A 15538-nucleotide genomic window follows, 5' to 3' on the forward strand; every position below is an offset into this window, starting at 1 on the left:
AACAACAGCTCAATTAGCCTACCCTTCGGTGGGTCCACGCTCAGATCTCAAAGCTTACCTCTCTTGCTACTTGTTTTTCTCTCTTTATGAGGACTGCTGTTTTAGTGTGATGCCATGTGTACTTTCTATTTGGTGGACTGTTGCGAATTATCCATGTGTACGGACTATTGTGCCAGTGGTGTGAAATATTTTGTATAATTTGGAAGAGCCCAGTACCAGGGAAAATGTTCATTTTACCTTTTACATCAAGTGTATTATGATAAGGATATATATGTTTCAATGTCTTTATTTTATTTGATCTTTTGGAGTTGCGGCAATTCTTCCTGAATGAGGAATGTGGTCCCCTTCACTCTGTTAGAAGTTTGTTTTTTTCCTTTACATAATCCCATATCATACAGTGCAGTTTACATATCCAAGGCAAATATGCTCAATAACACTCTAGTGACTTTACTATTGCTACAGCTGCATAACCCAGAGCAAATAATAAGTGATAAAACTTAAGGGCTTATTTTAAACTCCCTGTTACTTGTAATCGCTATAATTACATTTCGTTAGACTAAATAAATAAACAGAAATCGGTGACCAAAGCCTCTCATGTAGTAATATACATTATAGAAGAGGAGAGGTTTTTGTCCAGAAAGCCTGAATGTAAAAGCAAACATGGTATCCCATAAATGGGAAAACACTTCTCAATTGGTACAGAATCGTAAATCGTAAATAACGTGGTACAAGCAGAGGGATAAAGCATAGGGATATCTTACACATTTCTTGCCTAATAACAACTACCTCACAAATATTTGAGGAAGTGCCTGAGGACACCAAACATGATTTAAAGTGTCGCTGTGCATAATTTCCTCTCCATTATATATATTTTTTGTATACAATTTTTATTCAAAGTGAATCTGTTAATTTAGAGGTCTTTTATATATTTTGCAAGGACCCTAAAGGAGACATCTTCTCTTTGGGTGCAGAGGACAATGCAGGCATATTTGCTTTAAGCTGTCCTTTGTGATATGACTACATCATGTTCTTGGCTCTATATCTGCCTTGATCTGCTTCAATGCTGTTCTCTCACGCATGTGCAAGATCCAACAATACCCTGTGATCTTTCCATTGATGAGTGAGACAATGTCTTATTACCACAGCCGTCTTTGCGACAGCTGCTAAGATTTGACAAAAGTTCACAACTTTCAATCTAGAGTATGCATTTACTTACATTTCCCTGGGCCTTAATGTGCAGAGTTTTGTATGTGTATATATATATATATTTTTTTTTTAGATAATCTCTTTTGAAAGACAGCTACACTGGGAATTAAAATTGCATTGAAGAGACATACATTTATTTATATTTATGAATGTAATACAGATTGTTTAGAAGTAGGGGTGGCAGGCTTGCTCTAGCACATCGTGCCTGTCATTTCTCTTAACCCTGGAAGTCGATGTAAATGCCTCAACTGTGACAGACTCCAGACACACAAAGCACTTCAGGAAGTGTTTCTTTAATACAGTGCTCTTATGCTGATACATGTATGCACGTAATTTTAAATGTTCATGTTCTATGTTTTATCAATGCTTTTTCTTCTTCTCTCCTTCAGAAATGCATTTTTTGCAGACAAAAAGTAAAGGAGGTTTATGGCGCCTGCATCCAATGCTCTTATGGACGTTGCCCGACATCTTTTCATGTGACCTGTGCTCATGCTGCAGGGGTACTGATGGAGCCTGATGACTGGCCATTTGTAGTGTACATCACATGCTTCAGGCACATGATCAATCAGAATGTGGTAAGAATTTTATTTCACCTTTTTTTTTTTATACAAATACTTCATATTCCATTGATTTGAAATTGTGTAGACTGTGGTAACAGCATTTCTAAGACATGACTGATCTTCTCATGTTTCTAAATGTGTAGTTTTTATTAAGTACCGAAATGGGCATGGAGGCAAGCTCTAGGCAATTGCAGAGCCAGATCCTGAGTTACTTAAAATAATCCTCGCTTTGACTGCTTTAACATGTTTAGTGGTTTATTTTGCAATGGAAGCATTCACCCTGAGGTTAGCCTTCAACAAAGGATCGCATAAAATAAGATATTTCTAACAAATGACAGCTGCCATAACCATGAAGGTGCTATTATTCTGCTACTAGATATCTTGTAGTTTTTATTTTGTTTTGTTTCGCCAGACACAAGGAGTCAGACTAATGCTAGATAGTGGATTTACGATGAGAAAGCCCATGATAGGACTTTGAAAGTACATATGGAAGCAAGTCATGAAAAACTCTATTATTTAATGTTCCTTATTAAACTGACTGGGTACAGCTCCCTCAGGTATACTAAAGAAAAGGGGGTAACCCTTAGTGAAAAATGGAAAAAAGAGAGGATGGGTAGTATACCAGTATGGGGTATAGGGAACGTATGGGAGGTATTTGAATATTAATACCAACAGAGGCTGAGAATATCAATCAGGGAAAATGATTGAGGAAAATAAAAAAGAATTTATTGAAAAATAATATATATGTATATATTAAAAATTGCCTATAAACTTGGCAATCACCCAGAGTGTCACACACTAATAAATAAAGTGAGAGAACCTAGAAAATAAATGTAAATAAAATAATAGAAAAATAAAAGAAATGGCTTGATAGCTGAAGATTCTGGAGTTCCAAAATTGCACTCCTATTAGTATCTGTAAAACACACGTCTGTGTTACAGAGAGGTAATGATAAACGAGAATTGTTAGGGGGGGAGAAAAAGGGATAAGCTGCTTAAAAAGGTGTGGAAGCCTGGCAGAACCCAGGTGGATATCGTTTGAGAAATTGTTACAGTTGACACAGAAGCCTTGATATAAAGTTAGCAAACGGCAGGCTCAGTAGATTGGTATGTATGTTAGAATGTAATAATTTATCAAAAGATAAAGCTAATATAGTGCACTGTCTGTTCGCTATGTGTGTGTGAACTGGCAAAAAAAAAAAAATTGCAAGTCAAATATTACTGTATAATGTCATTGTTTGATTTCCTAATCTTTACTTGCATAGCTTAAAACAACATTTTGTTGATAGGTATCGTCTTAAGACTCAAAGTAGTTAGAGTGTGTAACTGCAGTACTTCGTAAGGGAAAAAATTAAAACAAAAGAGCACCACAGCTGCTATAAAGAATCAGTGTTACTGTTCCCTACAAACAAATTCAATAAACTTTGATAAAGAAAAGACATTTAGCACTGTTGAATATTGCAATAAGTAGTTGGACACCATTTAGACTTACTGACATTCTGCAAATAGATGGAGTCTGATAAATGAATGCAGCAGCATCTGCACAAAGTCTATCTTACCTATAAGGATTAATTTATTGTGTTAAGGCAACATGTGTTTGTTTATTAGAAGAAGACTAAGATCAGATTATACATCGATGAGCAAGGAAGAGACATTTATTATATAAGGTGCAATGGAACTTTGACCATCTTTGATGATGTTCTTCCATGCATACATAGTTCTATACTCTTACAATGCATTTTATTCAACTGGAATTTTTCTTTGTTCCAGCTCCCTTTTATTACAGTTGCCAAAGCCTAGTGCACCTGCAGATAGCACAGTTCTAACGTACTTCTTATATTACTGTAGAGTAAGTGTATACATTACCGTATATACTCGAGTATAAGCCGACCCAAATATAAGCCGAGGCCCCTAATTTTACCCCCAAAAACTGTGAAAACGTATTGACTCGAGTATAAGACTAGGGTGGGAAATGCAGCAGCTACTGGTAAATTTCTAAATAAAATTTGATCCTAAAAAAAAATATTAATTGAATATTTATTTACAGTGTGTATATATAATGAATGCAGTGTGTGTGTATGAGTACAGTGTGTGTATGAGTACAGTGTGTGTATGAATGCAGTGTGTGTGTATGAATGCAGTGTGTGTGTATGAGTGCAGTGTGTGTGTATGAGTGCAGTGTGTGTGTGTGTGATGCAGAGCATTGGTGGGGGGTGGGCATTTTTATTATTTTTTAATAATAATTTTAATATTTTTTTGTTTGTTTTATTAATATTTTTTTTTATTATTATTAATTTTTATTTTATAATTTTTTAAAATATAATTTTATTATTATTATTATTTATATATTTTTTAATTTTTTTGTCCCCCCTCCCTGCTTGATACATGGCAGGGAGGGGGGTTCTCACTCCCTGGTGGTCCAGTGGCATTGGCAGTTCAGTGGAGGGGGCTGGCAGGAAGCACTTACCTCTCCTGCAGCTCCTGTCAGCTCCCTTCTCCTCCACGCCGGTCCGGTCAGCACCTCTGTCAGCTCACACTGTAAGTCTCGCGTGAGCCGCACTATGACCCCTGCCAGCCCCATTGTCTGTATTATGGCAATGTAAACTGCCATAATACAGACACTGACTTGAGTATAAGACGAGTTGGGGTTTTTCAGCACAAAAAATGTGCTGAAAAACTTGTCTTATACTCGAGTATATACGGTAATTAATATAGCTCCTAAGATCAGTTGTAAACTGGCCCAGGCTTTTCTGGTGAAAATGTGCATTGAGAGGGACACGGAAATAGTATAGACTTAAATATTTTGCTCAGAGATTTAATTACTTTGCATTTGTTCACTTTTACTTAAAGGAGCACTATACAAACTTGTTTTCCTGGCACTATTGGGTCATTAGGTCACCCCTCCCGCTGGGCTGAATGGGTTACCTTTCTCCAGCGCCGGGCTCCCTCTGTGCTGAAGAACTCTCCACTACCTGCCGACATCAGATCCGATTTTCACAGTGAGAATTTCGGAAGCGCCTCTAGCGGCTGCCAGTGAGACAGCAACTAGAGGCTGGATTAACCCTCAGTGAAACATAGCAGTTTATCTGAAGCTGCTATGTTTTTTTAGCTGCATGGTTAAAACTAGAGGGACCTGGCACCCAGACCACTTCATTGAGCAGAAGTGATCTGGGTGCCTATAGTGGTCCTTTAAGATTGCCTGCATAAGAAGAAATATTTCTTACCTGTCGGCATTTGGTATGGCATTGTTAGATTGAATGGAAGTTTTTTTTTGTTTGTTTGTTTGTTTTAACCTATATGTATAAAATACCCTGGAATATATGTATTTACTTTTTTAATTGGTGTGGTTTGCTCTTTTCCTCCTCAGCCACAGATTGAATAAAATGGTATGTCATTAATTCTTGACTTGGGTCGGCTGGATCGTAGTGCATAGATTCCTTCCAACGTCTGTACCTATATCATTTTACAAATTTTTGTTCTCCGGTTCTGCAGCAAATTAATAGAAATTATACTTTCAGTGTATGTACCTGCATATATCAAGAACTATTTTGTATGTGAAATACTGACTACATTTTCCTGCATCATTTATGTATTTTGTTGATCGATAATCTCAGCTCATTGCAACCCAAATCAGATTTCAAGTAGTAGTGGATCCTCTTTGGAAAAAAACAGTCATAGTAAAGTCTGGAAATCAGAATGTGATTTTTATTTTTTTATTTCTTTCGTAATTAGAAAAAAAAAAATTATACCAAGTATAATTGAATGCAAGACTGTATGTAGCGTTAGGCTGTTTTCTAGATGTAGAAAGTCTATGATGCTCATAATCTTTACCTAGTTTTGAGGCTGATGGATGAACATAGACTTATAGTGAAGCTGCTGGACAGCCACGGATGGACATTTCCGATGAAATGTGACATTAGAAATGCAGCCCTATGTCACTAGTACTTACCAAATACCACCCATTAAGTTCACCCTTTTATCTCTGTATTTTTTTCCTTTCATTCTAGAGAAGCAAATCAGCAAAAAAGGAAATAACTGTAGGACAGACTGTCATTGCAAAACACAGAAACACTAGATATTACAGCTGCAGAGTAACCGAAGTGACCTCACAAACTTTCTATGAAGTTGTGTTTGATGATGGATCTACCAGCAAAGATACATTCCCTGAAGATATTGTTGTAAGTTATTAAAGTCTATTTGCATTGTTTGAGAATCTGTTCTGCTAGTATAAAAATATGCATTTTCTTTTTATACCTTTAAGAAACCTTGCTTCACATTAAAATGGCTGTAGTGTTGGTTCTTGTGTGCCCCCAACAGAGCATATTTTCACAGTTTGTTACATCAATATCTGTCTTTTTGACAGTTAATAATATGCTAATAATAATAATAAAAAAAAATAACTGTGCCTATGACAGGAAATATAGCAGGCAGTCAGTAGTTGAGATATTTTAAGAATTAAAAAAAAAAATGCAAATTATTAGACACAACTTATTGTAAATACCTTTAAATCATTCACAAAGGAAAATCACGATGTTTCACATGGTTGGTAACATCTTCAAAATGGCATTCTCCTACCCACCCCCCCAAAAAATATAAAATCTTAGCTTCTTATTCTAAAATTCAAATTTGCGATTGATGTTTGTTCAGGCTCATTCAGTTTGTGAGCAATCTTGGAGACATAGAGTTGACATGATGTTTATATTTATAGTTTCTACACAGGCCTGGGTGACATATTTATTTGCTGATTTTTCCTTGTTTTTTCATTCCTCTTTATTGGGAGGCCAAAAATGTATTATTCGTTTGTCATTCTAACTAATATTTCACTGCTCTTTCCTTAAAGTGTTGCTGCAAAGTTAGTGCCATTTATTCAGTTACCTGTCAGAGTGCTGGTTATGAAAAGTTAATTTTCCCCACTGAGCTGGAATCACTGTCTCCTCGCTGTGTCCCAGCCCTTCATATATAAGAAGCTTAGTGCATTTGATTGGATGGATGAATGTGACTAGTTTGGTGTATGTGAAGGCATGAATGTATGTGAGTAGTTAGGGGGTATGACTGTATGGTAATTATGACTAGGTGCTAGTTTGTGAATTTAGTAGTTTGTTTTTATAGAGTGCCTATGTTTGCATTCAGGAGCATATTTGTTTGGCGTTTTAGTGTGTATTTATTGATGTGTTTGTATACTGTGTTTGCAATTCCCATCTGCTACTCTACTTCTCTCTACATTCCCCTCTATTTGATTATATCTTCCTGACATTTGTTCCTACCCCCCCTCCCCATTGTGCCCTATCTCCCTATAACCATCTCTTTCTCCAATTGTTCCCCTCTTCTCGTTCCCCCCCCTTCCCTCACTTGTTTCCCTCTTCTTTCCCTATCACTCCCCTGTACCCCTTTTTTTTCCAAGTCCCTTACTTGTACCCCCTTTTTCCCCATCCCTCGCTTGTACTCCCTTTTTTACCCATCCGTCACTTGTTAAGATCTTCTTTTCCGCCCTTCCCTCACCTGTACCTGTCTTTTTTATTTCCACCACTTGTTTGTAACCATTTTCATTATCCCCTTCCTTCATTTGCACCCCATTTCTTTGTTCCCTTAACTCACTTGTTCCCCTCTTCTCTATCCAGTTCCCTCACTTGTATCACTTTTTTACCCCTCTCCTCACCTGTTCCCCCAGCCCTTCTTGTTCTTCTGTCCCCATACTCCCCCCCCCCCCCCCCCCCCATCTAAATATACTAACATCTTACTTTTGTTCACGCCTGCAGCTTCTGGCTCCGCCCCTCATCTGCATGCTTGGCTGACATCAGAAGTGTTTTTCTGAACAAATCGCAATGCTTTCCCATATGATTGGCTGAGACTGTCAAGGAGGCAAATCATGGGCAGAGCCAGCAAAAGACAGCCCTGGCCAATATATTAAATTGATGCATGTCTCTGAGGAACGTTCAGTGTCCCCATGCTGTTAGGATCCTATCCTGACAACCTAATTATTATTCATTTTATTCTGCTATATTTCTATATTTCTATACCAGTTTCCACCACTAGTGGCCTCCCTAGCCACTAATCTATCCAAAGTTTCTCTCACCTGCATAGCATGATCATCTAAATATGCTATAAGAGGCCACACCCTACTTCACAATTTGCCTTACATTGAAGTTATGCTCTGATCCTGACAAGACCTAAAATCATCTTTTCAACCTGCTACATTCCCAACCTGCGTACTATACTATACCATGGGTCGTCAACCTGGTACCTACCGCCCACTAGTGGGCGTTTCAGGATTCCAGGTGGGCGGTAGGGATATTCTAATTTTGAGAGATTGGGCGAGCGGATGCGAGCCGGCGGTACCCCTGAGACCGGGTACCGCCATCACCACTTGCGGCCATAGCCCGCGCGGCAAACCGCCGGGGCCGCATATGGAGGGGTCCGTCGGGTGGCCCATGCTGTCAGGGCCACCCGATGGATGTGGATTGTAAGGGGGCCCGGTCAGCGCTGGGCACTTTAACAGCGCGACCGGGCCCCCTGTGATTGCATCACAGAGCTGGGAGGAAGTGACTGCATAAATAAAAATAATATATATATATATATATTTATATATAAATAAAAATATTATTTATATATATATATATATATATATATATATAATACAAATGCTATACTTGTAGAATATAAACATATATATATATATATATATATTGTGATAAAGTGAAGGCAGATGGGCCTATAACATTTAACCCCAGGGGGAGTATGCGTAGTATGTGTTGTAGGCAACAAAAACAAAGTTTAGTTATGGGCCCCTGGGGTGGAGCATATGGAGAGCAGGGTGGGCCAATGCTCCACTCTACAGTTTACATACAACTGGGAGAAATAAGTTCCAGGCCAGAGTTTTGATCTGTCTCCAACCCACTGCTCAGCTGCAGATAATCAGCTGCAGCAGTGGGAATAAAGCTCTCCCTGCTAGGCAGGTAAAGGGGGATTGCTGGCTTCCTCCCTGGAAGCAGGTAGGAGAGACACTGATGAAGGTCCAGTTAGTTGTGAATAATGTAAGGGCTGTGGTTTGACCGCTAACACTAAGTGTTATCTAGGATTAGAGGAGGCTAACTATTTGCCAGATTGGTTATGTTGCCTTTGAGAGCGTATGGTAGCCCAGGAATGAGAATTACCCCCGATGATGGCATACCATTTTCAAAAGAAGACAACCCAAGGTATAGCAAATGGGGTATGTTCAGTCTTTTTTAGTAGCCACTTAGTTACAAACACTGGCCAAAGTTAGCATTCATAATTGTTTTTTGCATTTTTAACATACAAAGACATATAAATGCTAACTTTGACCAATGTTTGTGACTAAGTGGCTACTAAAAAAGACTGGACATACCCCATATTGAATACCCTGGGTTGTCTATTGAAACAGGGAGAGGGAGAAGGTATCGGAGGTAGATAAATATTAGTACTCATAATCCAGACTTTCCAAAATCTAGGAAGCAACCCAAAGATAAGTAACTAATAAAACATAACATTTAGTAAATATAATATAAATATATTTTTGGAGTATACAACTCGTAATTGATCACAAAATGCTAGCCAGGCCCAGGCTAACAAAACCATCCAATAATGAGAGAAAAATAGAAACCAAATAATGAGACAAATTAAATACAAATAAATAAAATAAAAAAACGACCAAGCCGAAGCAGAAAGTAACCGTATACTGCTCCGGTAGGTAAATTGAATTAAACAAAAAAAAGATACCAACAACTAGTGGAAACAATTGTCTCATAGTAAAAGAAAATTAAATTAAATTAAAATAAAGGTGTGATAAAACCATAGAGTGGTGGCTTATCTATAGAGTCATAATTAGCTGTAGCATCAACCTCTCATCTGTCCGCCAACCACTACACTAAACTGTCCCGACGCTCGTTTCGCCAACTAAGCTTATTAGCTCTTGGTTTGCACTGACTTTGCTTTTTCTAAACTGGGTTATGATGTAATCTGCTAAATATTTAATATAAAAGAAAAGAAAATATGACATCTCATGAAAAAAGGTATAGATAATTTTACATGTTTTATTCAATGGTGTACATTCCAGGGACGTGTCCTCCCCTTTTAAATATATTCCTACATATAATATATTTTACTATTCGCATTACAAATACAGCTCTTCCGTCAACTCCATATAGATACACTACTACATCTTCATCACACAGATATGCAGGATCTTGTTCCAGTTGACACACTCACCTTTGCTCCAGTGCATTTGGGGTCAATCCTACCTAACAACTATATATCCTATTTTTGTTCTCTCAATTCCTATGTCCTTCTTGTGTCTTCTCTCCTTTACCCACAGCCATGCCACTTTCTCAGCTTCCTCTATATATATCCTCTTTTCCAGGGCCAGACTGGCCCACCGGGATACCGGGAAATTTCCCTGTGGGCCGTTTTCACCTGGGGCCGGGCAGACACCTGGGTCTGCTGGCAGCCGCAAGGGGAGGTCTGCTGGCGGACGCTGGGGGAGCTGTTCTGTCTCTGCTCCCCAGCGCGCAGCTCATTAAGCTGCTCGCGAGGGCGGGAGAGCAGAGACAGAACAGCTCCCCCTGCGGCCGCCAGCAGACCTCCCTATGCCGCCATAAGAGCTCCCCCTGTGGCCACTAGCACACCCAGCCGGTCACCCACAGGTAGTATGTGTCATTCTGTCAGTGTGAGTGTATGTGTGTGTGTCTGTCTGTGTCATGGTGTGCGTGTCATGGTGCGTGTGTCTGTGTCATGGTGTGTGTGTCTGTGTCATGGTGTGTGTGTCTGTGTCATGGTGTATGTGTCTGTGTCATGGTGTGTGTGTGTGTGTCTGTGTCTTGGTATGTGTGTGTGTCTGTGTCTTGGTATGTGTGTGTGTCTGTGTCTTGGTATGTGTGTGTCTGTCATGGCATGTGTGTGTGTCTGTGTCATGGTGTGTGTCTGTGTCATGGTGTGTGTGTGTGTGTCTGTGTCATGGTGTGTGTGTCTGTGTCATGGTGTGTCTGTGTCATGGGGTGTGTGTGTGTGTGTGTCTGTCATGGTGTGTGTGTGTCTGTGTGTATTTAAAAAGTGTTTTTACTTACCTTTTTTTTTTTTCTGCCCACGCCGTGCTGGTCTCCCCTCGACTGGCCCTTCCTCTATGGCTGAGATCATCAAGCTTGATGATCTCAGCCAATCCAATGCTCTGCCATAGGATTGGCTGCAAAGGCCCTGAATGTAGGTGCTGCACACTGTGCAGCACTGACACAGGAAGCACCTCTAGTCACTGTCTGAGTGTCAGGGTACCTGAGGCCTCTACCTCTAAGGGAGGTAGAGACTTGGTGGTTTATCCGTCCAGGCGAGCTATTTCCTCCGTTCCTCGCGGTTCATCCAGTCACTTAAACACCGGCCGCGAGGAATCCACGTCCTTTTCTAGCAGGACGCTCAATACGTGACGTCATGACGCTATCACGAGCGACCTGTCACTCAAGTCTCCGATATCCAATCGGTACTTGTCAGAGGCGTGATTACCATCCAGAGCCAGGGTATTTAAGCTTACTTCTCACTTCAGCTCATTGCCCTGTCGTGGTTCTAGCTTGTCTAGTCACTCAGCGCTCTGGTATTCTTGTTTGCTCTATTGGTTTTGACTCGGCTCGTTGTACTACCCTGCTTCTCTGTTATCCCTTGACCCGGCTTGTCTCTCGCTTATCTGTCTTCTCGTTCCCTCGACCTCGGCTTGTCTCTGACTATTCTCTATTACTCTCGGTACGTTAGTCCGGCCATTCTAAGGCCCGGTATACGTACCTTTCCTCTCTTTGTACTCTGCGTGTTGGATCCCTGTCCCGATCCTGACATTACGACAGGGCCAATGGATCCTGCAGGTACAAACAGTCAGCTTGGTTCTTCGGATCCCAGGTTTGACGCCATGGAGCATAGGATGGATCAGATGGCTTTGGCACTACAGGCACTTTTGTCCCGTGCTAGTAATCCACCTGAGGAGACACGTACTCCTTCTATTTCTCCTGCAGTCTCAGGTCTAGAGGTAGCCACTGTAGGTGCTTCTTCCAGTATTACCCCACCAGTACGTTATGGCGGGTCACCGGAGAAGTGTCGTGGCTTTCTAAACCAGATTAGCATCCATTTCGAATTACAACCCCGCTCTTATCCTACTGATAGAGCGAAGGTTGGATTTATTATCACTCTACTCATTGAAAAAGCTTTGAGATGGGCCAATCCTTTATGGGAGAATGATAACCCACTAGTCTATAATTATAATGCCTTTGTAGCTGCGTTTAGAAGAACTTTTGACCCCCCTGGTAGGAAGGTCAATGCAGCTAGATTACTGTTGCGCCTTAGACAAGACAATCGAACACTTGTGGATTATGCACTAGAGTTCAGGTCCTTGGCGGCAGAAGTTAAGTGGAACGAACAGGCTTATATAGATGTGTTTCTGAATGGGTTATCAGATGTAATTCTTGACGAGGTCGCTACTAGAGAACTCCCTGAAAATTTGGAGGATTTAATTTCTTTTATATCTCGTATTGATGAACGCTTAAGAGAGAGGCTGAACACTCGAGATAGGACCCGTAGACCCTCCTTTAAACTAGCGCCTACCTTTCAAATTTCTGAGTTCGAGGACTTACGTATTCCTGAACCTATGCAGATAGGCAGTACTCATCTCACAGAGAGTGAGAGACAGTACAGGAGAAGGGAGGGCTTATGTATGTATTGTGGAGTCAGGGGTCATTTACGCCTAAATTGTCCCAATCGTTCGGGAAACGCTCGCACCTAAGTTCCTCTAGAGGACAGGCCTTGGGTGTTTCTACTTTGTCCTCTATTCACAACTACAAAGAGCTCAGGCTTCTGTTACCCGTTTCTTTAAAGTGGGAGAAGGGAGTAGTTAAGACTATGGCACTAATCGATTCTGGAGCTGCTGAGAGCTTTATAGATCAGGGTTTTGCTGCCAAGCATGCTATTCCATCCCAGTTAAAAGAGACACCACTGGCCGTTGAGGCCATCGATGGTAGACCGTTACTTGAGCCTGTTATTTTCCATGAGACCATACCGATTAACTTAACTGTTGGCATCCTACATAGAGAAGACATATCCTTACTGCTCATTTCTTCTCCGTCTATTCCCATAGTGCTGGGGTACTCCTGGTTGAGGAGACATAACCCTATTATTAATTGGGAGTCAGGGGAGATAGTTTCGTGGGGACAGAATTGTCAAGAGAAATGCTTGCGGAAAGTCTCACCTCTCGGCTTAACCAATACAGCGGCTAACTCTGATAATCCTACAGAGACACAAATTCCGTCTCAGTATCTAGATTTAAAGGCTGTATTTGACAAAAAGAAAGCCGATACCTTACCCCCACACAGGTCCTTTGATTGCAAAATTAACCTACTTCCTGGTACCATGCCGCCCAGAGGTCATGTATACCCGTTATCTACGAAAGAGAACTCAGTTCTAGAGGAGTATATTCACGAAAATTTAGACAAGGGATTCATTAGAAGGTCCTCCTCCCCTGCCGGGGCTGGATTTTTTTTTGTTAAAAAGAAGGATGGTTCTCTGAGGCCTTGTATTGATTATCGAGGCCTAAATAAGATAACCATTAAAAATGCCTATCCAATCCCCTTGATTACCGAACTCTTCGATCGTTTGAAGGGCTCTACAATTTTCACCAAGTTAGACCTCAGAGGGGCATATAACTTGGTGAGAATCCAGCAGGGACATGAGTGGATGACGGCATTCAATACTCGATATGGTCACTATGAATATACTGTTATGCCTTTTGGGTTATGCAATGCACCAGCTGTATTCCAGGATCTGATAAATGAGGTTCTTAGGGAGTTTCAGCAAGATTGCGTCATTGTATACCTAGATGATATACTCATTCATTCTAGTGACATTGAGATTCATCACAAGCAAGTCAGGAGGGTTTTGCACAAACTTCTCCAGCATGGCTTGTACTGCAAGTTGGAGAAATGTAGCTTTGATCAAACCCAGGTAACCTTTCTCGGCTATGTGATCTCTGGGGAGGGATTTAAGATGGACCCGGATAAGCTCCAATCCATTCTAGAATGGCCTTTACCCAAAGGTCTTAAAGCCGTACAGAGATTTATTGGTTTTTCTAATTATTATAGGCGCTTTATTAAGGGCTATTCTTCCATTATCGCACCTATCACTAACATGACCAAACAGGGGGCTGATACTAAGAATTGGACTACTGAAGCTCTCCTGGCGTTCAAAACTCTCAAGGAGCTTTTCGCTTCCGCTCCAATTTTAGTTCACCCCGACACTTCTCTGCCTTTTTTACTTGAGGTAGACGCATCAGAGACTGGTTTAGGTGCTGTCCTATCTCAAAGGTTGGGTGTTGATAAACCATTACATCCATGTGGATTTTTCTCTAAAAAATTGACCGGTACTGAGAGCAGGTATGACATTGGTGACAGAGAATTACTAGCGGTTATCAAGGCTTTGAAAGAGTGGAGACATTTATTGGAAGGTACTTTACATCCTGTTACCATTCTGACAGACCACAAAAACTTGTCTTATATCGGAGAGGCTAAACGTCTGTCCTCCAGGCAGGCTCGTTGGTCGTTGTTTCTTACCCATTTCAATTACGTTCTGACTTACAGACCTGGGTCAAAGAATTCTAAAGCCGATGCGCTATCTCGCCAATATGAGCCCTCTGCCTCAGTTGAACCACTGTTGTCCTCCATTGTACCCAAATGCAATATTATTGCTAATACCAGTCTCAAAATTCATTCTCCGCTACTTGACCAGATCTTGAGGTCACAACATCTAGCTCCTGGAAACACTCCTGAGGGAAGAAACTTTGTTCCTCCTGAACTTCAACTGGAGCTCCTACAATGCTTTCACGAAAGTAAAATAGCTGGTCATCCTGGTATTCGCAAGACATACTCTCTGATATCCAAGGATTTCTGGTGGCCTTCACTTCGAAAAGATATTGAGGAGTTCGTCGCAGCTTGTGAGACTTGTGCCAAGACTAAACTACTTCATGCATCTCCATGTGGTCTGTTACACCCCTTGGACATTCCTGAGAGACCTTGGTCCTGTTTGTCCATAGACTTTATCGTTGATTTGCCTGCTTCCAAGAGACAGACTGTTATTCTCACGGTGGTGGATAGATTTACTAAGATGGCCCATTTCGTGCCATTACCTAAACTTCCGACTTCTCCTGAATTGGCGGAGATTTTTGCGAGAGAGGTTTTTCGCCTACATGGGATTCCTTCAGAGATTGTTTCTGATAGAGGTTCTCAATTTGTCTCACGTTTCTGGAGATCCTTTTGTTCTCAAATGGGCATCAAATTGAACTTCTCCTCTGCCTATCACCCTCAGTCTAACGGAGCTGCTGAACGTACTAATCAAAAGATCGAACAGTATCTACGTTGCTTTGTTTCCGAACACCAGGACGATTGGGTCGGTCTGATTCCTTGGGCGGAGTTCGCACACAATAACCTTGTTTGCGATTCAACTCGCTCTAGCCCTTTCTTCATGAACTATGGCTTTCATCCTTCGATTTTTCCTTCGGTTTCCTCTTCTCAGGGGATACCGTCGGTTGATGATCATGTCGCCAACCTGAAGAAATTATGGGATCAGACTCGGCAAATTCTATTACATAGTTCCTCGCTGTTCAAGAAACACGCTGACAAGCATAGAAGAGCGGCTCCTGTTTTTGTTCCTGGGGATAGGGTGTGGTTGAGTACCAAGAATATTCGTCTAAAAGTTCCATCTATGAAATTTGCTCCTCGTTACATAGGTCCTTACAGGGTTCTC

The 15538-nt window shown here is 40.9% G+C and overlaps 1 protein-coding gene across 2 annotated transcripts in view; it reads left to right on the forward strand.

Annotated features, from left to right (window-relative positions):
* Positions 1-15538, forward strand: part of KDM4C (lysine demethylase 4C) — a 585611-nt gene that overhangs the window by 518420 nt on the left and 51653 nt on the right. For both annotated transcript variants that reach the window (XM_063455113.1, XM_063455114.1), the window contains exons 18-19: positions 1596-1781; positions 5773-5943. In XM_063455113.1, the coding sequence (XP_063311183.1) occupies positions 1596-1781; positions 5773-5943 (357 nt within the window). The remainder of the gene's footprint in view (positions 1-1595; positions 1782-5772; positions 5944-15538) is intronic.

Source organism: Pelobates fuscus, chromosome 5, assembly GCF_036172605.1.
Source record: "Pelobates fuscus isolate aPelFus1 chromosome 5, aPelFus1.pri, whole genome shotgun sequence".
In the NCBI taxonomy this organism is placed as follows: Eukaryota; Metazoa; Chordata; class Amphibia; order Anura; family Pelobatidae; genus Pelobates; species Pelobates fuscus.